The sequence below is a fragment of the Diachasma alloeum genome, unplaced genomic scaffold (genome assembly GCF_001412515.2).
Source record: "Diachasma alloeum isolate Michigan unplaced genomic scaffold, Dall2.0 Dall_scaffold_00195, whole genome shotgun sequence".
Classification (NCBI taxonomy): domain Eukaryota; kingdom Metazoa; phylum Arthropoda; class Insecta; order Hymenoptera; family Braconidae; genus Diachasma; species Diachasma alloeum.
This window is the reverse complement of record NW_021680360.1, coordinates 1,979,541-2,002,142: the sequence shown is the minus strand read 5'-3', so window position 1 is coordinate 2,002,142 and position 22,602 is coordinate 1,979,541. Positions and strand designations below refer to the sequence as shown.

Below are 22,602 nucleotides of genomic sequence, written 5' to 3'. Positions count from 1 at the left end.
TGTTAAATTGGGTTTTTAGTTGAAATTAAAATTATTTCACAGGGTTTTTACTTTTACTTTCAAGTTTTTGGATCTGTTAACTTTCCCGCTCTTTTTTTTAACCCGACTATTTTAACGTTCACATCCGGTTTGTTCAGAGAAAAGAAAATCACCGGAGCTCATTAATTCAATAATTTCACTTCACGCACACGATAATAAATTCACATCGGGGGAGTATAAAACTCACTTAATTTGTAACTTACCTCGATTACTCGTCGCGTAATGTATTGAATCACAATGTATTAGTTGATTGAGTAATTAGAATTAATGAATCGGTAATGCGAAATGTTATTAATTGATTAGTTGACTGATTAATGAGCAGTCCGGAGGGTTTTTAATTTCAAGAGCGTGCCAAGTCCGAGTGATTAGGACAGCACGAAACACCGGTGACTACTGATGAGGAACAGAAATATCGTCATTCCAACAACGCTACACTCCGAACACGTTTAACAGCCTCCTCCTTACCTCACTCTCTCGCCCGTTGATATTGGGACCCCTTCAGCGTATCCAATGCCATCCGTGAGTGAAATCTTGGCTCTCTTATTCCTCTCTTCACCTCCTCCACTTTCATTTTTTTTTCCTTCCATTTTTCCCTTTCTCAATCTCACCAGTCATCTTCTCATTCGGTGATCGTGGTGATTGAGTGAAGAGCGTAATTAATTCGGAAAACATTTGGAACTTTCAATCATGACTGGAGATTTATTATGGGGTTTCTCTAATTTGTTTCGTTCTCGGTGGTTGGGGATTTTTAATGGGATGAGGGGTCTTGGAGAATGCCTTGGAATTTGAGGGAGATTAAAATAGTATGAACATAACTTTAATTTTGAAGATTAAAATCTGAAAGAAATTCTACAGAGAATATCTAGTGCTATTGATAATAATTAATCTGGTGATACAAAAATAAGTAGTTTTATGAGGAAAGGAACGTTGTGAGATTGGGAAAAAGATTAAACTCCGAAGAACGGTTTTTGTGATTTCTCAATCAACATTAGAAATCATGATTTCCTTTGATTTTTTGTGATTTCCATGATTTCCAGTAGATTCCAATGATTTCTTGATTTTAAGAAATCACTGGAGAAATCATGATTTCTTTTGATTTTTTGTAATTTCCATGATTTCTAATAGATTCCAATAATTTCTTGATTTCAAGAAATCATTGATTTCGGGCCCAGAGTGGGGTATCTGTCGATAATGACAATTTTCTACATGACATTACAATACGTAAGGATGTCCAAAACTTCATAGCGTCGCATTTCGAGATTGGGTGATTTCGAACGCTACTATAACAAAAATTGTAGAGTTGAAACTGCACAATCAATTGCGATAATTACACTTATTGATGATTTCTAATGATTTCGGAAATCACTTGATTTTTTTATGATTTCTATTGCTTTCCGATGACGTCCTGAAATCTTTAGAAATCACTACCGAAAATGGAAATCACTTGATTTTTAGTGATTTCCATTGATTTCTTCCTTGATTTCCAGTCAAGTGGCCCAGTGATTCCCTAAGTGACTAGCCCCTCGATCTAAAACTTGAATTTGAACGATAACAATGCGATTCAGAAGCAAAAAGCGTAGATTCCTTCGTCCAATTGTTGTCGTGGTTAAACGGCATTTCAAATATTTCACCGTACGGTGCTGCCTCCGCCCACATATTCTACGAATCCACTTCCTTCCATTCATCCCCGCGAGATGGCGAACTTCGTTCTGACACATCCGTGTTTTTGATTATGCCACCGTATGATTGACAGTATTTCCATTCAGTATATATTCGCAACAATCGAATCACCTGTTCAATGAATTGATCAATAACACGAATACCGCAGAATGCCTCGTGTAATGCACTACCATCGTTAAGTGATAACATTTACAAGCGCCCTACAGTCGATCGGGAAACGACTACCTGTCAATTTAATCATCAGTGGTTTGTCACTCCGATCGTTTCGAAAATGGGAGAATCGGAGAAACCCTTCGCCTGTCCCTCTCCAGGGTGTAACATGGTGAGTAAATGTTCATTTACGTTTGTGTTAAATATTTTATCAACTTCAACTTCATGGACATAACCTCATTCAATCCAATTACTGGACTTAATTAAATTTTATGGGGTTCAGAGCTTTACGAATGAGGATCATCTGGTGGTTCACAAGAAAAAACACGATATGATATTGAACTTGGGGAGCAATAAAACAGGTGTTTTTGTCGGTAAGTATCCATTCATTAGTAATTGAATGTATTGTTAATTATTAAAAATTAAAATGTGATTGATCTTTTGAAATTGCGAAATTTCCCGGGATAAATTTGTTTTTATCTTCTGTCTCTTATAATTCCGAAAATAAATAGTGAAGTGGGATTGCGAAGTACACTAGCTTCATTCATATTGAAGTGCTTCATAAATGTTTTCGGAATCCAGAGGAGATAAAGGAATTATCGCTAAGAGCATCTTTCTAGAAGAAAATGAGAGCCACAAAAAATTTTCTGCCTCATTTACACTCAAAGATATTTCGAAAACAGCTGAAGTCTAGATGAAGTTGATTTGTCATTGCACCATTTCACTGTTGAATTCCTAGTAAAACATGACTTCAATAGAGAATAATGTGATTTTACAATGTCAAATATCTGATCGCTTTCTTTGTTTAAGCTGTATATTACAAAAAGTTAGCTGTTTCTCTCTATCAAGTTCAAACTACTAGAAAAGCTTGTACACTGAGAGAAATATTGTAATAACGTCACAAAACTAATTTCTCGCGCCAAATATCTCATCTCTTGAGTATCAATTTCTTGGGATAAGAATTCCGGATAATGTGTCAGGCAATGTCAGATTTCGGTGAAGTGTTCATGACTTCAACATGAACATTTTACGATAAAGTGAGAATTTCTTGCCAAGAAATCGATTTTTCGCGTCCGAAGATGGGAAAATAACAAAAAACATTAAAAGCTTCGATTTAGTGAATCATGAATCACAGAAGTTCATATTGAATGAATAGAGTTTATGCAGAGGAAAACCTCCAGATATTAAAAAAATTTAACCGTCGCTTCCGCTCAATCGCGTTGAGTTCGAAGGGAAGCAATATCTTCATTTCCTTCTGTCAAACTTCCCTTGTCTTTTAAGGAATATTATCTCATTTCGAAAAAAAAAACATCATTTCATTCAGTAACTTCCTCCTTAGCCCGAGGAGCACCGATTTCTTGTCTGAAACCTACCATAAATTTATCAAATATGTGTGCGATGTTTTTCGCTCAAGAAATGATTTTCGTGATGTCGATTTTTCTCTCGACATCTAGCCCCGGGGCGGAATAGACCGTTGATTTTTTCTTTCACTGTTTAAAACTCATGGATAAATTCATCGATTGAACCCTGTTTCGGTTTATTCGAAATTCCGTGTTAATCAGAATCCATTAACAATTCAAAAGTGCATATTTGCCCGACCATAAAATCTAAAAATGATTAGTTACTCTTGTTTGTGCCCATTTTCGATCACGCGTTATCGTTTCAGCTGATCAAACTCCCACACCAACGAGATTCATAAGGAACTGTGAGGAAATGGGTTTATTTCAAGACCTACAGAACGTTAATCCGTTCGAGGAGACATTCAGAAGAGCCGTGGAGTCCGGGAAACTTGGATCATTACCAGAAAACGAGGTTCGCACTTTTGTCATAGTAAATGATTTATTTGGCATGCAAACACGGGGAACAGTAATCTTGACATCAATCCTCTATTCATATTTATTTATTCATTTCGTTTTTTCATCGTTTATTTTTATGGTTTCTATTTAATCATAAAAGCAGGTGGGTAATTGCTTATGTCTTTATCAGTGAATAAATTAAGTATATGCTTGCGAAAGGACGTGTCGCGAAGAATTTTGAATGAAAAATGAAGAATTAATGTATACGGTCCATAAATAGGGCCCATAATATAATAATAGGGTGGGAGGTATGTAGTGTTACCCTCCCAAGGGTTAATCACTTTTCCCACGAATAACGAACCCCATTTTTCATCACAATGTGCAAAAAGTACGAAGCGTGCGTAAATTCTTACTTTACGCACAAGTGATGAAACAGTACATTAGACTACAAGGGCACAAGCTTCGTTTTCGACGAATGTGAAGTTTAGGCCTAGCCGAAGGGGAGGTAAGTACTCACATTCGTTGAAAACGAAGTTTATACCCGAGTGATCTATATTATTTTAAGCACGTTGCGCGAATCGTGCAATACATTATGATACAAGTGAAAAAAATTAGTTGTACCTCGCTTTCGGCTCGGCCTGTGACCCTCATACTCGTCAGGAAGTATATTTTTGCATATATATCTTACGATATTGTATAATACTGGTGACAAAAAGCCTCGCGACGCCCACAAAAAAGTGCCCTTATATTATAAAGTACATTATCGAACTTCTTGTCCAAAATTTAAATATAAACGATTAGAAAGCGTTCGTTCTGAAGCAAAAACTATTCATTTATTCATTTCTTAGATCGTCCAAAGTGATGATACATTACATACTCCCCACGTCTTCCCTCACATCGAGAATGACCAGTCAGGGAACAGGAAAATATCTCCCGAAACTCCTGACAATCCCTGTGAAATATCGAAAAACGTCACGAGCACGACGACAATTAAAAAAACGACTGAGACTGTTGTCATCCAGGAGGCTGATACCTCTGTTCCACCTGTCATAGCAGCGCCATCGAGCAGTCTGTGAGTTTTAATTGATTCATCAAGTTTCTTGAGTTATTTGGGTTTTAGTGTCGAAACTTTGGGCTTTGAGTTATTATCATCTCGGAAAACACTCCGGGGATTAAATTTCAAACAGATTCGGTAGTTAATTAATCCCTTAGAGTTGATTAGTTAGTCATTTTCGAGGTGTTTCAAGTCTAATGGGATATGAATAATATTTGTGTCATGAAATGCTGAAACTTAATCAGTGCAGCTTGATGGGTTTCGTTATTTTGTAGTCATCTCAAGAGGTTTTAGGTAAATTTCCAACAAAAAATGTCTATTCACTTTCCTTTGTAAAAATATTTGCATTTATCTTGACAACGAGTGGTTTTAGGCGGAAATGTCAGACAGATTTACAGACAATTTCAAACAGCTTTGGTAGTTAATTAAACCCTTAGAGTCTAGAGTCTAAGAGTCTCTGAGTCTATTGATTAGTAATTTTAGAGGTATTTCGGGTCTAATGGATCATGATAAATATTTCTATAATGAAATGCTGAAACTTAATCAATGCGATTTGAAGAGTTTGGTAATTTTCTATTCAATTCAATTGGTTTCAAGTCGAAATTTTCAATGAAAAAATGTCTCTTGCACATTTAAAAACATTGATATTGCAGTGAAATGACGAAACAATTAATTGAATTTCACACTGTTGCTAATCCTATATTTATCTTGGGAACAAGTGGTTGTAGAAGGAAATGTCAGACAGCATTACACCCCATTTCAAACAGCTTTCATAGTTAATTAACCTTCAGAATTAATTAATTAATCATTTGCGAAGAACTTGAGGTCTAATCGGGTATCAATAATATTTCTGCCATGAAAAGCTGAAACTTAATCAGTGCAAATTGATGAGTCTGGTAATTTTGTATTCATCTCAAGTGGTTTTAGGTCGCAATTTCCAAAAAAAATGTCCATCAATGTTTCTTCGTAAAAACATTTGTTACGGAGATAATTAATTGTACATTAAGAAACATCGATATTGTCGTGAAATGACGAAACGATTAATTAATTCGACAGTTTCTCTATTTATATTGAAAAGCAGACATTTTAGGAGAAGATATCAGGAAAACTTTTTTGTATCTTGTAAAATCCTTTATAGAAAATATTCTTTGACATTTATTTTATAAAATCACTCATCACTCAAGACATCAGTGTTGTAATGCAATAATGACCTTTAGCTGAGCAAATTGAGAATAAAAAATCTCTCTGAACATATTCGCAGTCGCCATTGAGATAATCTTACATCTAATGAGATGTAAAACAGAATTAACAGGATTCACTCTCTCAATTAGTTGAGAAATTTGATACATCTATTTGACTTTACTCCTGCCATTAAAGGGATATCAAGTAAATGAGGAATCGTGAAACTGCAACGTCGAGTGAATTTATAATTCCCCAGGTCAATTCAGAACTCATATTTGATCCATTTAATTTCCAGAAGAGAAACGAATTCATTATTTCTTTTCTATTCATTTTCCTCGAGTTTTTCTTATTCTGATTTCGTCTGATCCCTCAAGTTTGCGATAAATTTCGCGAGTTCTCTGTTCGATTGGCTCTTGAAACATTGAAGAAACCACTGAGAGAATAATTCAACAACTACTTTGCTTTCGCTCGAGTAATTCACTCACTGAATCACTGAATCTCGTTTATGCAGATCAATAAACGGAGAGGAAGTTCAACTTATACTGAAAATGGACGATGGTAAATTGATGCCACTGTCAGCAATTCCAGTTTCTGGTTCAAACAGTGTCCCTGATATTACGAGTCAGCCTGTGAAACCGCAGGCAATCGTTATAAAAACGAATTCTCCGGTTAAATGCCCACAAACTGGAGATGCGAAGAAGGAGAGACTGTCTCTGGCAAAAATGGTAGGTGCATGCAATCCTCATAAATCTCTGGCATCATTACATTAAAACCTAGAACGAATGTCATTATTCTGTTTGAAGGAACGATTTTCGATATTTAAACGGTCGAAAAATTAGAAATTGACAATTTTTCTTAATATCGAATTTCAATGCCGACATTTCAGAAATTGAAAGAAGTACTTTCGAAAAACGAGTCTTCCTCCGAGCCCCAAAAGCCCGAGCAGAACCAGAATTCCGTGAAATCGCTGCCCACAACTAAACCCCAGAGAGAAAAACCCCAGGATCTCCACAAAAAACAAGACATCTTGGCGCGAAATCGTGCTAGCTCCATGCGTGCCCGAGCGAAACGAAAGCAGTGGATCCAGCAGCTTCAGAAATCCTTGAACAATGCCAACGAGTTGAACGGAGCCCTCCAGTTAGAGATAAAATCCCTTCGTTCTGAAGTTATGAATCTCAAGACTCTCCTTTTAGCCCACAAAGACTGTCCGATCACGAAATCCATGGAGAAAGGTAAAATTAACTCCATCAAACCCATCAATGGACTTTTGGGAAATCACTCGTGAAATTTCGTTTCGAAATTACGTTTGTTGTTACTGACAAATCGTTTAATTTCCTGAAAATCCAATGGAATTGCAATTTTCAGATGCATGGCAGTGAGAGTTATTAGAAATAGTGAAAATTAATGAATTTGAAAACTTTAGTTGTCATCGGAATATGAATTTCCAAAGTGAATAAAAAATTCCAAGAATAGCTTGACTCCGAATTCAATTCAAATTCACAATATTGGAAATTCAGGTACAGCTGTGAGACTGTTAAGAACTTTTGACTTAATTATCTGATATACATCTTGGAAATCTTTATGCAGTGGCACTTCTGCTGAAATTTCACGGAATTTCATCTTTGAACCTTCACAATTTTGATGAAAAAGTGAACAGAAACTCTACATTTTAATCCAATTATTCCATGAAAATCAATAGAAGTCCGGATAATTCAGGTTAATATATTTCTGAATTTTCAATGATTTTAACATTTAGGGTAATTGGTAGTGAATATTCAGATTTTGTTTAAAAACTCAAGTAGATTGGGGAGTTTTCCCTGTTTTTCTGCTCAAACATTTGTAATTCCATTGAATTTTCACTGAAATTTCATAATTTTTGCTTCCGCTTAAATTTAAGTTGCTAATTTTTTGTGTTAGGCTAACTAAATGTGGTCTAAACAGTCCGAATATGCAATTTTAGATGACGTCTGTATGTATAGTCTTTTTTCTTCTTGTTTTTTTTTTTGAATTTTCTTACTAAGGATCAATCGAATCTCATGAATTTTTTCATGAATAGAGACCGTATTAATAAGCTTTATTCATTGAGACCAATTGAGATTTTAATCTATAATCAAAAATGTGCAACAAAAGAACATTATTAATAATTCCAGGCACCGACGTCTTCGTAGATCCCCAGTTGATTCCAGTAATCCCTCACCTCCTACAAACATCTCCAATCTCCTTGACCCCCTCAATTCCTCCAGCAAAGCGAAAAAACTCGAACGAACCTCCAAAGCCTGCAAAACGAAAGCCATCAAAATTCCACCAGAACCAATCGATTATCCTTCCAAAACTAGACGAGAAAAACCTACCGATCTGCGTGACGAAGCTGATACGAACCCCCTCTGAGCCACTGAAGGTCGTGGAGCTGTCCCAAATCCATGAGAAGAGGCCCACCAAGTCGATCTTCATTCTGCAGAATTCCTCCTTCCGAAAGGCTCAGTCCATCAGCTCGCGACAGATTATCCAGGTGGACCAGAGTCTCCAGTTGATGAACGTCGCCTCGAAGATCACTGGAACATAGTTCCAAAGAAGCTCATCTCCTGCAAAAAAAAACTGCACTGCTTTGACTTCCACTGCTGTTTTTTCTGGGAAAAAATTCAGTCACACGAAGGGTTGACTGTTCTGTTCTTTTCGAGAACCAATAGCCGTTGAAGTCCAGTAGTAATCCGGAAGCAATTACCTCCCAAAGTGTGCGATACAGAGTCAAATCCGTCGTTGATTAATGTCAGCTGGCTGGAGCATTACGATCATTTCTCACCAAGTATTATGTATTTCTCAGTTCAACACATTTTTGTTTATGTTAATTGCATCGGTGGGTGCATTTTCTATTGAGTATTTTATTTATGTCAGACTTTTTATTGTTTATTTACAGTTCATTATGTTACGTTATTGAAGTTATTAATAAAGAGCATTGAGTTATGTTCATGGAGTCATTTCTGTTTTTTTTTATCTCGGGAGTGAGTGGTCTTAGGAAGGAATGAATTTCTTTTTTATAAAGGAATGAATTGAAAATTTTTTTTTGTGGAACTACTCGTTATGGAGGTCATAGCCCTGACAATGAATCATTTTTTAAATTAACTGAAAAGTTAAAAAATGTTTTCTTTCGTTTTAGTCTCATGATTCGGGATTTCATTTTCACTAATCAATTGCCATTATTCATCAATATTGATGAACATCGCCTCGTGGAGCATCGAAACATAGTTCTAAAAAGTTTATCTTTCGTAATAAAAAATCGACTTCAACTGCTACTTTTGCTCTGAGCAAAGTTAATTCACACAAAGTGTTAAATATTCTGTTCTATTCTGTTTTTGGTCAAATGACCCTGAGAAACAATAGCCGTCTAAGTCCACTAGTTATCCGGAAGTAATTACCTCTCAGTGTTCGATACAAAGCCAAATCCATCGTTGATTAATGTCAGCTGGCTGGAGCATTATAATCATTTCTCACAAAGTCTTATGTATTTCTTAGTTCAACACATTTTTGTTTATGTTAATTGCATTGGTGGATGCATTTTCTATTGAGTATTTTATTTTCGTTAGACTTTTTATTGTTAATTAACAATTCATTATTTTCCCACAGTTCAATACAGTTTACTGTGAGGATAACAAAAATTATTACTCAATCATTTTTAAAAAGGTTCATAAATAGTTATTTTCGAATTTTCCAGCTCAACAAATCGATCCTTAATGATCGCGATTCGATTCATCAATCATTGTATCTTAGTAATGAATAAAGTATTTAATAATTGAATACATTTTCATCACGCAAACTTCATTTTTATTGATTACAAACATTCAATCCAGAAGTAAAGTATCAAAACAGAATAATTCAAATGAAATTGAGGATGAGATTTTCGTGAATATCTCCGAGTTCAACAGAGATATTAAAATTTTCACAAGAACTACAAAAACTGTCTGAACCTATTGGAAATGGGATAATTTAAATAACCAAACTAGTAAATAAGTGAAAAGAAACTTTATTGCTTTGACTTTATTTAATACGCTCAAAGCACACATCCGCTCTTTACCAATTCCTCGAAGGAACTAACGAAATGACAAAGGAATACAACGCCCTGGGCCTCTGGTGACGTGACTCAATAGGTCCTATTCATTCAACTCTGTTTAGACTTAAAAACTAAAGTATAAACATCGTAGCCCACACTACTCAGAATTTCCGCCCATAAAAATGTTCTTCATACCCGAGTGTAAACAGAGAGAGAAAAATGTGAGATTAATTTTTGCTTCGTATTATTTCAACCAGAAATTCAACAGAAACAAAATAAAGGCAGCATAACATTTTACTTCCCTGGGTACCCCCACTCCACGTAATTACCACTTGTAACTGTATCCCCCACTCTTAAAAGCGAAGGAAAAAGTTATGCTGACTTCAGCATATCTCGAGATCATTAAAAACAAAAGTCCATCATCAACCATAATTTTTTATTCATAAGCACTCGAGTGTTAACCACCCCAATACAGTTTATTATGAGGATGATAAAATTATTACTCACTCATTTTTAAAAAGCTTCAAAAAATTTTTTTTTCGAATTTTCCAGCTCGATGAATCGATCCTTAATGATCATAATTCGGTTCAGTAGCACAATCCGACAAAATTTCGACCTTGGCTCTCCTACAGATGAAATTACCCGCGTTAGAAAGATTAAATTCCGCTGATTCTGAATCCATTAACAGAATTCCTCTAGACCTCTGTTAAATTCAAAATTCAATAAAAAAAAAACGCGGGCACGAATTGGACTGAATAGTATATTTCGTCACGAGGCCGAAAAAATCTATTTATGGCGAATATGAGTTTGCAGCTCGAGCCGAAGGCGAGAGAGGCAATCACTAGAAAAGTTTTTTTTGGCCGTATGACGAACAGTATTTTTTGTCATGACGGCTGTAAAGATCTCTTCAAAGCTCGAGATCAGCAAACACGAGGGCCTGGCCGACTGAATTCACTCCTAAATAAATCATTCCAGTCCCTGGTACGATTAACAAGCATTAAAACACGTTGATTATCTCATTCCCGCTGTTCATTGAATTGAGTAACACCTCGTGTATCATCCCAGTGATGTAATCCCCTCAATTGTGCTCCCAGACTCACAAAAACAAAGGAAAATTAATAAACCACTAACACTGATGATCTCTCCCTCTGCGATTACCGGCCACTTCTCGTGACATTTATTTTCTCCTCGTACCGAAGTCCCCCGATGTATCTGTAACCCTCGGGCCCTTATCAGTTCTCCGTCCAGTCGAGACGACCATTTACACCGGACAAGAGAATGATAAGGGGCTTTAGGCACGTGCGAAGTCGGCGCTCAGTAAATTTCTCCTGAAAAAATCCTCAAATCGACATTTCAACCTGCAGCAATTCCCACATTTTCCTCTCCTCATCCCTGAAAAAAACGAAACACTCAAACGGAAATACCGTGTATTTGTCAGAGACGGAAACGCCGAGATAACTCCGTTGAATCGTCACGGGCATGTCTCCAAGGCATAAAAAACCCCAGAAACATTCACAAAAAAAATGTATGAAATAGAATTGACTCACTGTAGCGAGATAGAACGGATACACTGGCCATCGCAGACTATCGGGGTTTGCTTTCTCGACAAATATCGTCGACAACGGTTTTCCTATGCGATGATAAGAGCCAGCAGCGATAAGGATAAAAACGACATTGACGTGCCTCTCTGCCCCCACAATTCGAAACATTCTCTGGTTTAAACTATCGTTGTAGCAAGTTTCACACGCCTGAACTATTTTTACGCCTCTCGATTCCCTCTCCCATTCTCAACAGTTGTACAAAACTTTTAGAATACCGAATACACTCGCATTCTCTCGGTTTACTCATATGTGACTTGATCATAAATAACTCAAATAACCGACCAGATTACGACGTTCTAGACCAAAAAAATGGGAGGAATGGGGAGTCGTAATGTTACGGCCTCTTGAAAAATAATACCGCGAGGTTTTGAAGAATTTTAAAACTGAGATAGTGATTTTTTCCTTCATTGAATGACTTCTAGTGTTTTGAAGGAAGAATGTTGAAAAATTGGGTTGAATTTAAATGTTTTAGTTGCAAATAAAGATGAAAATTAGTTTTTTCTTTTCATGAAATAGAAAAAATTATGATTTTTTAATAGATAATTTTTAAAATAGTCATAGTTATTTGTAGATTTTTAGTTTAAACTATCAGTTTTTTCTAATCGGCAAAAATTTAATAGCTCAAACTTGAAGATTATTATAAACTGAATGAGGCTTTTCTCGATTTGATAATAGTTTTAGTTTTTCAAAGAAAAAATTTTTGAATGTCGGGTTCAATTGAAATATGTCGGATGCAAATAAAAATTAGAATTCGTTCTTTTTTCATGAATAGTCAAAAGAATCTGGGGTAAATGTTAAGAAAGAGGGCCCCAGCACCGATCCGATGGTTAAGTTCTTCGAAAGATCGGGGGTGGGGCCCTCTTTCTTAACATTTACCAAAAAATCTGTCGGTTTTTTACACCTAATAGAAAAGAATTTAACGCCTGCTGAAGTATTGTGAACACAGTTGGATATTAAATAATAATAAACACTAAAATCGTAATTTTGCGGTCGATTCAAAGACTGCGTTAATTTTTCAAGAAAAAAATGTTGGAAAAAATGGTTTTAAGGATATTCAAATACTTCAGTTACTTTTTCTCCAGTGAAATGTTTTTCTACTTTTCGACTTTTATTTTAGTCCAGCAGTAGAGCTTTCATTTGAGCCCCATTCGACCCTAAGTTTTCGGTCATTTTACAACGATTTTATTGTTTAAACTTGACAGGTCTGAATTTGAAGATCAATATTGAATCGTCAGAAAGCATTTTCAAAATGTTTAAAAAATTAGAACGTCTACTTTTGGAGGAAGAATGATAAACTGATTAAAAAATTGCAATTTTTGAAATTTCCAAGCATTTTCAGTAAATAATTTATAAACAATCAATTTTCCACCATAAAAATCATTTATCCGGAATCGTAAAAAATTGATTCATATTCACAATTTTACCAGAAATGGATTTGATGCCTACAAAATAAGAGTTCCGCGTGGAAAATGTAATTTTAATGGCATTGAATATTCATAATTTTCTTTCAAATTTTTCTCACGCAATTTAATTGACAAATTTGATGATTGAAAATGATTGAATCTACAGTGTGGTCTGTACCGAACTGTAAAAGATACTTGGCAATCCTTAATCGAACGTATTTTTATTACAAATTCAGATCGAAACCATTTTTTATTGAATCTAAAAAAATTCCACTTTTTTTACATGTAACAGAGAATGATTTTCCACTCAGCCTCTATTTTTATGATAAGAAAACATGAAAAAGAAATACTAACATGCAAACTCCAATTTGTATATTGATTTCGACAGTCTTCTCACACAATTCCATTAAAAAAACAACTATTCCCCTAAAATTTGATAATCCATCATGCCTTTAATTGTGAAAATCATTATCCATTAATTACCAATCCATAAAATCCTCCCAGAACGTTTTTTAATGATAAATGTCTTATTACGCTTGTAAACTTACGATAAAAGTGTTCAATCACCAACCACTCGATTTCAAGAGAAACGGGATATTTACACGTCTTATTGTCTTTGTCTCTCCGCACTGAATTTTTTTTAAATCGTCGAATTTGTCGAGTTACTAACATAAAAAAAATCGCAAGCACCCGTATCTCACCTCGCCGTCCCGCACCCCCAAAACCCCCTCACCCCGAGTAAACGTCAAGCTGACAGAGTAAACACGACCTCATTTACCCACAATCGTCACAAAAATTAGCCGGACTCCCCACCGTCCACCCAACAATAAAGAATCCCATTGTTCCCACCAGATCGTTCAGCCTCGCCTCCAAGAATAAACCCGACAAAGAAATAAAAACCCCACAACTCCTTTGACTCACGATAAACCCGCAGTTCCCCCGAAGCCAAATAAATCCACGGGAATGTTTCACACCTAGTCCCCGAAAAAAGAGCGAAAGCACGTTTCCGACCACGCGGCAAGCACGGTACACATAGCGCACCGGTCACGTGCCGACTGATACGCGCCCGCGCACAAAGTGGCCGCATCGCCACACCAAGATCGGAATATTTATTCACATCACACACACACACACGTATTAACCACCCAATCAAGAGTCCCCCGAAAACTCCGGGCATTACGAAATTCATCGCAACTCCCCCCGACAAAAACCGAGTCCCCCGCGCCATCCGAGTCATTCCAAAGCACAATGTCGCAATAAACCTCGAATTGATTAATGAAATGACCCGCGTAACTCAACAAAACAGCAATTCCCCCTCAACTGCACGATTAATCCGACGATACGTCTCCACGAGACACACCGTTGAGTCATCCTCCCGGAATTCTCCCCGAAACAACTTAATCCCGTATCCGGTGGCTCCGCAACATTCACGAATAATAACTCAAGTTATGTATATCCACAACTGTTGGCCGGCTGCTCGTCGACAACTGAGCCACCGCTCTCCCCCTTTGTCAGAGAGACTGCTCCCATACGCGAGAGAGAGTTCAGTACCGAAATGGTAAAACGGTTTACGTCGACTCATCTCCCAGTTGAGTTTTTGCGGAATATCTCCGAATCTAAGGGAGATACCAAAATTTTCGTTATAACATTTGTTGCAGCCCTCAATCGGCTCTACAAAAAAGGTTATAACAAAAATTTTGCCATCTCCCTTAGATTCCGAGATAATCACTGAAAACCGGTCAATCGTCAAAATTGACTTGCACCGTTCTACCGCTTCGCTACTGAGTTATTCTGCACGCGCTGTGCTACACAGCACAGATGATGGCGCCATCTTCCTTGCGCCCTTGTGCCGCCCCACCACCCGTGCACTCATCGCCGTCCAACAGTATCTCCCCGAGACACATTTTCGCACAGTCACGTCGATACATTTCCCTCCGCACGTCATATTTACCCCCGAAATTACTTTCACCACTACTGCCCCAGCTTTCCTCCCAGCATTTACTCCATTATTTTTTCCCTCACAATTTCTACGATGCACCCCTCAAGCCTCAACACGCGAACCCATGTGATTAAGGTGAGAACAAGAAACCAGCGCAGCGATGGTTTTTCAAAAAAAAATATATATGCGAGATGAGAAACAAACACGGGGTGTTCTGCGCAAGCACTCGTGCGGCCAACTGCCGTTAACCTCCGGCAGAGCTGCTAAATCTCCATCGTGTTGACGGTGAACCCCCCCCCCCCCCCCAAACCCTCCGGCTCGGGCCAGAGGTGGGGGTAACCCGCGCGACTCGTTTAATCTCGCGCAGTAGCCGCTACGACCATGTCGACAGTTTCCTCTCCCCCTCAGGCCGGTTTTTTTAGTCCTCTCACTCTCTCGTTTCCTTCTGAGGATCCGGGATATCTTCTTGGCACATTCAATTGCCCCCCCCCGGGCTCTTCCTGTTTCCACTAGCCCTCGGGATAATGAAATTGACGGAAAGTGGGTACCAGGTTTTTTCGGGGGTAAAATTTTTCCACCCTCTTCAAACACAGGAGCGCTAATCGAAGGAAAAAAATCACTTCACGTGGGGCTTTTTTTATTCCTCATTCTCCATCCATTCTCTCGCCTTTTTAGTTCAAACGGGAAATGGAATCGTGGGATTTATTAGGTACCATCTACCACGGGAGAGCTCTCTTTTATTCTCTGACCTTTCGATTTTAATGTTCGGGGTTTTTTTTAGGGGTTGGTTGGGGGGCGGGGAGAGGAGGGGGGGGGTGATGGCTCTCTCGGTGGTTTTAGATTTGGTCGCATCGTGGAGTTATGTAGAACACGTGTCTGGTACTGGTGTACGGAATATTTTATGTGCGAAATATGGTTGAAGTGAGCGGGGTCTCTTTGCGGTTGTTTTATACTGTTTGTAGTGGTCGGATTGTATGTGTGTCACTGTTGCCCTCGGGTTTTGGGATGCTGTTTCATGGGCGTTAATGGGAGACGAGATGTGAGACATGTCGCTGGTGGAGTCGGGTTCCAGCGGCGATCTGCAAACAAATGGTGAGGGAATCATTAGTTTTTGGGAGAGATGGGGGTAATGGTTTCTTTGATTTAGGGTGGATTTCTAGAAAGCACTTTTTTCTTAAGATTGTCCTCATATTTTTTACTGATAATGCTTATCATAGTCTCCAGTTATTGAAAAAAATGCTAACTAGATGCAGTTGACAGTTTTAGAGATAATAAATAATGAAATCCGAGCTTTTCATTATGAGAAAACGGTTGTTGCGATGTTCTTAACAAGCTAATCCGGAATAAATTTATTCGTGAAAGCATTCCTTATTTGATTAAAAAAATTAATTGACTGATTATCTGAGTGATTCAAATAGTTATTGTTGCCTGCATCAATAAGACATGAGAAGAGAAAAACTCAATAACTTACGAGAATGAAATGAATTAAGTTATTTAGAATTTTTTCCGGAAGTCCATTGGGACTAACTTTTGGGTCCGATTGTCTTGGAATATACCTAAACTACTCAGAAATTAAGGTATATCCCTAAAAAACACGTTTTTCTTAAGATTGTCCCCATGTTTTTCATAGATAATGTTTATAGTAGTCCCCAGCTATTGAAAAAATGCTAACTAGCTGTAGGGGAGGATGGGGCAAAACGGTTCCCCTTCAATCGTCAATATTTTCCGATTCAATAATCCGATTGGGATGAGTTAGAGCTCGTTTTGAAGAATGAAAAATTATCTTCAAAATGAAGTTGAAACTGGGGATTTTCACAATGTCATTCACAAGTTATTGACAATTGAAGGGGGGCAGTTTTTCCCCACCCTCCCCTACTACACAGTTTATCAGATAATAAATAATGAAATGCGGGCTTCTAACACACGAGGCGTAGGCCAAACGGGGCTATGGGTCCCCGAGAACAGTTCTTACGATGTTCTTGAAAAAACTCATCCGTGCTAGAGTGATACATTCCGAATACGGTGAATTTTTAATAAAATTTGGTACTACCGTTTCTGCGATATTCAACTCTAAAAAATGGAAATTTCGTGAAAGCATTCCACGTTAATTAATATATTTGATTTTAAAAATTGAGTAACCAATAGTTTCTCATTTGATTGAAACAGCTATTGTTGCCTGCATCAACAACACATGAGAATAGAAAAACTCAGAAACTCATGAGAATGAAATAAATTAAGTTATTTAGAATTTTTTTTTGGAAATCCATAGGGACTAACTTTTGGGGGCGATTGTCGTGGGGAATACTTTAAGAATATCCAAGTACTTCGGCTATTTTTTATGGAGTGAAATGCTTTTCTTCTTTTGTGGTCGAACCTCAGAGCTTTAATAATTATGTGCAAATAATCCATTTCGACACTAGACGGCGGAGCCGAAGGCGAGTTCTGTAATCATATGAGGTAGAAAAGTTCCTCACGGCCGTGTATTGAACATTATTTTTCGTCATTCGTTAAAGTAGCTCTACCCTTCGGCCGAGCTACGCTGTGCTTTTGGATATTTTCAGTTTTTTAATTTTTCAACTAAATTACATGGAAAAATTTGAAAAAATTAACTTAAATTTCGCAAAATATTGATATTTTTTTCAAACATCTCCCTCTTATAAATAAATCATAAAACTTGTTTGCAAAACGGTGGATTATTTTTTATGAGGTATCAAAAAAATTGTTGATTTTTTCACATCTAATGAAAAAAAAATCAGATTTTAATCTTTGATTACAATGGAAATGTTAATTTTCACATAAGTCACTGAGTTAAAGCCTGATTTGAACATTGATTTGAACATTTCTTCTTTGAAAAACCAAAACAATAATCAAATTGAGAAAAAACTTAGAATTTCGAATCTAATCGAGTTCTGCAATTTTTTTGCAGTTTTCAATAATCTTTGAATTTACCGTAAGGGTACAGCTACTTTAATTGTTTCGCTCGGTTAAATCGCGGTTTATCGGGCCTAGTGACGAAAACGTAATTTGAATAACGCGATTCATTTCGATATATTTCGATATGCAACAGCTTTACGAACATTCTCCTTTAGATATGGAGATAACGGGGGAGGGGTCATTAATACCATTTTTGATAATGGGGGAGGGTTCATTAATGCCATGTGCGACACGTTTCACTTATGATTGGAATTTATTTCTTCAGCGGGAGGCGTCTGCACGTGACGGGTTATAATACATGGGGGTGGGACGTGTAGGAGTATTTTTTCGACGGCTATTTAAACAACATTTTAATTGGTACGGTAATGTTCAGAATAAATTGCGAAAACTCGAGTAATTATTTTTCTGGCAATTAAAAAGAAGAGTTTAATTGTTAATTTAATTGGTCGTCAGTTTCTAGGGTTGAATGATATGGAGGCTTTTTTCACAAATTGGAATCTTACTTTCAGTTTTTGAAATATGATATTCTCTCTCTTTTCTTTGAAAAAAGTGAAATGATAAGAAAATTTAGTATTTTTTTTTCTCTTGCAAAGATGATTCATTCGTCAGAAAAGTTTCATTGATCATTTAATTTCCAAAAAGATTTTATTCCTTCTTTTTATTTATTTACAGTAAAACTTCAATTGGCAGATCTGACTTTTCTACAAATTGAACTCATATTTTTCAATGAGAATATTTTTTTCTGGGAAAGAAAATCTGAAGTTCTCTTCACCCACTATTTTTAAAAAGCTTATCTTGAACATATCCCTGACACCACTGAGTCCAGAGGAAAATGACAAAAGTCCATTTTCGGGGCCCACGGAATTCCTATGAAAAAAGAAATATGATACTCTCCCCCTTGCCTTTTCAGAAAAGGGAAACGATAAGAAAATTCCCCATTTCATTTTTTTTTCTTTCGCAAGATTATTCATGCACAAGAAAAAGTTTATTGATAATTTAATATTCAATAACGTTGTATTACTTCATTTTATTTGTTCACGAGACGAGTCCAATTAGAGGATGGAGACTTTGTTATAAATTGAAAATATTATTCTCAGTTTTTGTTGCAACATTTATGACCCTTTTTGCCCCATCCGTCTTGAAGTAATTATGAGAACTCATATTTTTAAATGAAAATATTGTTTTCTGAGAAATGAAATCTAAGGAGAACCCACTTTTTTTAAAAAGCTTATCTTGAGCGTATCTCTGACGCCACTCAGTCCAGAGAAAAATGACAAAAGTCCATTTTTGGGGCCCATGGAATTCCTACGAAAAAGGAAATATGATGCTCTCCTCCTCGCCCTTAAAAAAAGTGAAACGATAATAAAACCCCCATTATAATTACTGTTTCTTCTTCAAAGATTATTCATTTACAAAAAAAAATATCAGCGTTCACCGCAAATCGAGAGCATGATTTCCAATTTTATTAGCATTCCTAACTCGTTCTGTCCCCGAATGTCTTAAAGACATTACAAGAACTAAAATTTTCGAATGAATGTTTTTCAATGCATTGAGAATAACATTTTCAATTGGAAATCGTGTTTTGATAATCCACTTTCCCAGATAATAAAAGAAGCCAAGAAAATTCAGAAATTAATTTAATCATGACAGCCCTCCACTTCAATATGCTAATGACTGGCATTGTATTCAAACTAAATTCCCCTGTTTTCATAAACTGTCAGAGGATCAAGGGGTCAACAGTCTAGCATCGAGGGCCATCAGCGGTATCGAATGCTTATAAACTCCATTCTCAAAATCAATGAATCCAAAACACTCGAGCGAGTCAAGAGAGATTATCTCCATCTGTAATCTCTGTTCATCCAGAGAAAGGGAGGGAGGTAGGAATTCAGCCGGAAAAGTCGTTCCTCACATTTCCCATCGTATCACTCAAGGTATAATCCTCGTTTTTTGATGCACTGATGCGATTTCCATTTGTAGCTGCAGACCTCTCTCTCTCCCTCTCCCCCCTGCCTTCCATTATAATTTTCCTCATTTTCCTACTCCACCTCTTGATATCATAAATATAAATATAACAAGAAGGCAGACAGAGAGGAAGAGTGGAGTGGACGTTTGGCGACCGTGCGCGACCCCGAATTCCATTACCTATGCAAATTCAATGTTGCTGAACGCCTCGGATCCCACGTTTTGACCCTAACTTTGTTCCACGACCTCGTCGGCCGTCGCCCGATATACACGGGCTTAAACACGTCGCTTTGGATAATGCCCACCTAGGCTACAATGTTAAACCACTCAGGAATTAAAAGCTGAAAAAAAATATATGTCCACAAACGAATTAACCGAGTTCCTTTATCTATTTTATTAATCCATTTGCATTTTCATTATTTTTTATGGATTCGTGGACTCAGGGATTTTAGCCAAAATGCTTGATAATTGGTTTTTCCAATGGACATTACGAGTTTTTATGGTCTTTTGGGACAACAAAATTTGAAAAAAAAAATACAAATAACCATTCTTTTAATGTATTGAAAGATATGATTTTGTGGTGCTTTTGAAAGATGAAAGACTATTTCTGAAGCATAGAATAATGTTCATGGTTCATTTTTGGGGCCCATTAAATCATAATTTCACTCATTTTCTTTAAAATACAAAATATAAAAGAAAGCATACTATTTTGAAATTTTCATGATTTTTTTTGTGGATTCAGGGATTTTAACCAAAATACTTGATAATTGGTTTTGTCCATGGACATTACAATTTTAATGCTCTTTTGAGACAGAAAAGTTGAAAAAAAAACACAAATACCGATTCTTTTAATACATTGAAACATAATATGAAAGAAAATATGGAAAAACTATTTCGATTTTCCTCATTCGCAAAGATTATTTTGTAAATATCTTTGGAGCGTAGAAAAATGTTGAGATTCCATTTTAGTGACCCGTGGAATTCCTATACCAAACAACGAAATTCTACAAAGCCGTTTCAGCAGAATTTATTTCGAGTGAATTGTTGAAACAACTGGTCAGAACGTCCAAAAATACCTAAATTTACCGAACCTAGGAAGGAATGCTACAGAACCAACACAGAGAAAAAAAGTTTTGATTTTCAGGGACATGCCACCAATTTCATCAGACATGTCACTGATTTTTCGAAAACCATCATCAATTATTGGTAATACTGGACACCCATAATTACTAGAATGACCCAAAAATCGAAGATGAGTCCCCGAAAATCAGTTCCATTACACTGATAGAAAGAATTAGTTATTGTTAACGAATGGATTTGGTTGGAGATGAGGGTCTACTCGGTCTCCCCAAATGTTCATTCGATAATAGTTAACAAATGCATATTTGAGGAGGCGTCTTTGACTTGATTTTCACTTTTCCAGTGAACCATTCGTCAACTATTAACGAATATTCATTTGATAGTCAACGAATCTCGTTTGGAACAAAAGAATCAGTCTATCACTGTACTCTGAGAATTAGCGCTGATGTCCCTGCAATCTACTGACTAATACTTTATGCCTATTTTTAAATGATTTTTTCAGCTCATGAAATTCCCAAGAAAAAAAGTGCATGATATTTTCTGCTCAAACCGACCATCTTCTGCGATATTTCCACGATAATCTGAAAGAGAATCAGTTTACATTCATGGCGCAGGTTTTCCTAGTATGAAAAATTCTATTCAATAATAACACCATTCAATTCCCCATGCTCCATTAACTTTTCACCATTCTCCCTGAAATACGGAAATTAATTCCCCCAACAGTGTATTTACCCACAATTTCCCTCCATTCTCCGTACTTTTATGAATCCAGTTATTCCAGATAAAAAAGAACACTGAAGAATTGCTGGTGTAATAGAATCGCCGGTTCTTCCAACCTACATTCCGCTCTATTGGATTTAATTGGTAGGTTTTACGACACACAAGTGAGAGGAGTATACCACGTTCATCTTTTTCAAGACACATCGTAATTCCTATTAAAAACGATTGTGTGGATGTAGGACGCATCGTAATACGAAACCCACGAATTATTAGGATAATGCGAGTTGCTGGTAATTGAGCGTAGGTGATGAATTGATAAAAATTATGCAGTGTGAATCTCCCTCAATTCTCTCTACCAAAAAATTAATTAGATACTCATCTCCCCGTCAAAACAAGTGAAATTAATGGAATAAATCAAGGGGCCGAATGAAGAGAACACATCAACGTATTTGAAACTTTAATAAAAACAGGAACATTTAGAACCGAATTACACTGAATTTCCAACGGATTGAAAGAATTTCAACGGCTTCAAGAAAAATTGACCTCAATTTTTCTGACTTCTACGAATAATTGAACTGAAATTTCCGTAAATTTCATCAAATTGTGAATTTCCAATTACGCAATTCCTGAAAATTGCAGTGGAACTATCACTTGAAAAAAATCAGAATGTACGAATTATTTGCCCTTGCAATTGGCCATTGTACTGGCCCTGTACTGTTGTCCCTTGATAAAAAAAAAATACAAATAAATGACTAAAATAAATGACTGTACCAGAAACTGAATGGAAAAATATTCACCACTGAAGCCCGAAAAATTGTTCTCTCACAAGGAACAACGGATCCAAAAAAAACATCTCCCTCATCCCCAAAAGAAACAAGCCACCGTGAGTACCTCCCCACGCCCTCCCAAGCCCTCTGAAAAGCCCCCCAACTCTCCATCTCCAGCAAACCCAAGAGTTAACGTGTTCTCTGGACGGCTCATCGGATTTCGCCAAAGCTAACCGACGTAACACAGGAA

The 22,602-nt window shown here is 36.8% G+C and overlaps 1 protein-coding gene across 1 annotated transcript; it reads left to right on the top strand.

Annotated features, from left to right (window-relative positions):
• The first annotated feature begins 1,764 nt into the window (after positions 1-1,764).
• Positions 1,765-8,862, top strand: LOC107048578 (cyclic AMP-dependent transcription factor ATF-2). Its single transcript, XM_015271805.1, has 7 exons — positions 1,765-2,041; positions 2,153-2,243; positions 3,536-3,681; positions 4,514-4,737; positions 6,413-6,626; positions 6,788-7,133; positions 8,052-8,862. The coding sequence occupies exons 1-7, from the start codon at positions 1,991-1,993 to the stop codon at positions 8,462-8,464; spliced, it is 1,485 nt and encodes a 494-aa protein (XP_015127291.1). The 5' UTR covers positions 1,765-1,990; the 3' UTR covers positions 8,465-8,862.
• The last annotated feature ends 13,740 nt before the right edge of the window (positions 8,863-22,602 follow it).

What these genes read in the sequence shown, in the direction of transcription:
- LOC107048578 (XM_015271805.1), top strand. Translation starts at nt 1,991, where the DNA reads ATGGGAGAATCGGAGAAACCCTTCGCCTGTCCCTCTCCAGGGTGTAAC. An exon ending in TAAAACAGGTGTTTTTGTCG is followed by an intron (nt 2,244 to 3,535) that starts GTAAGTATCCAT and finishes TTATCGTTTCAG; the next exon opens with CTGATCAAACTCCCACACCA. An exon ending in GATCATTACCAGAAAACGAG is followed by an intron (nt 3,682 to 4,513) that starts GTTCGCACTTTT and finishes TTCATTTCTTAG; the next exon opens with ATCGTCCAAAGTGATGATAC.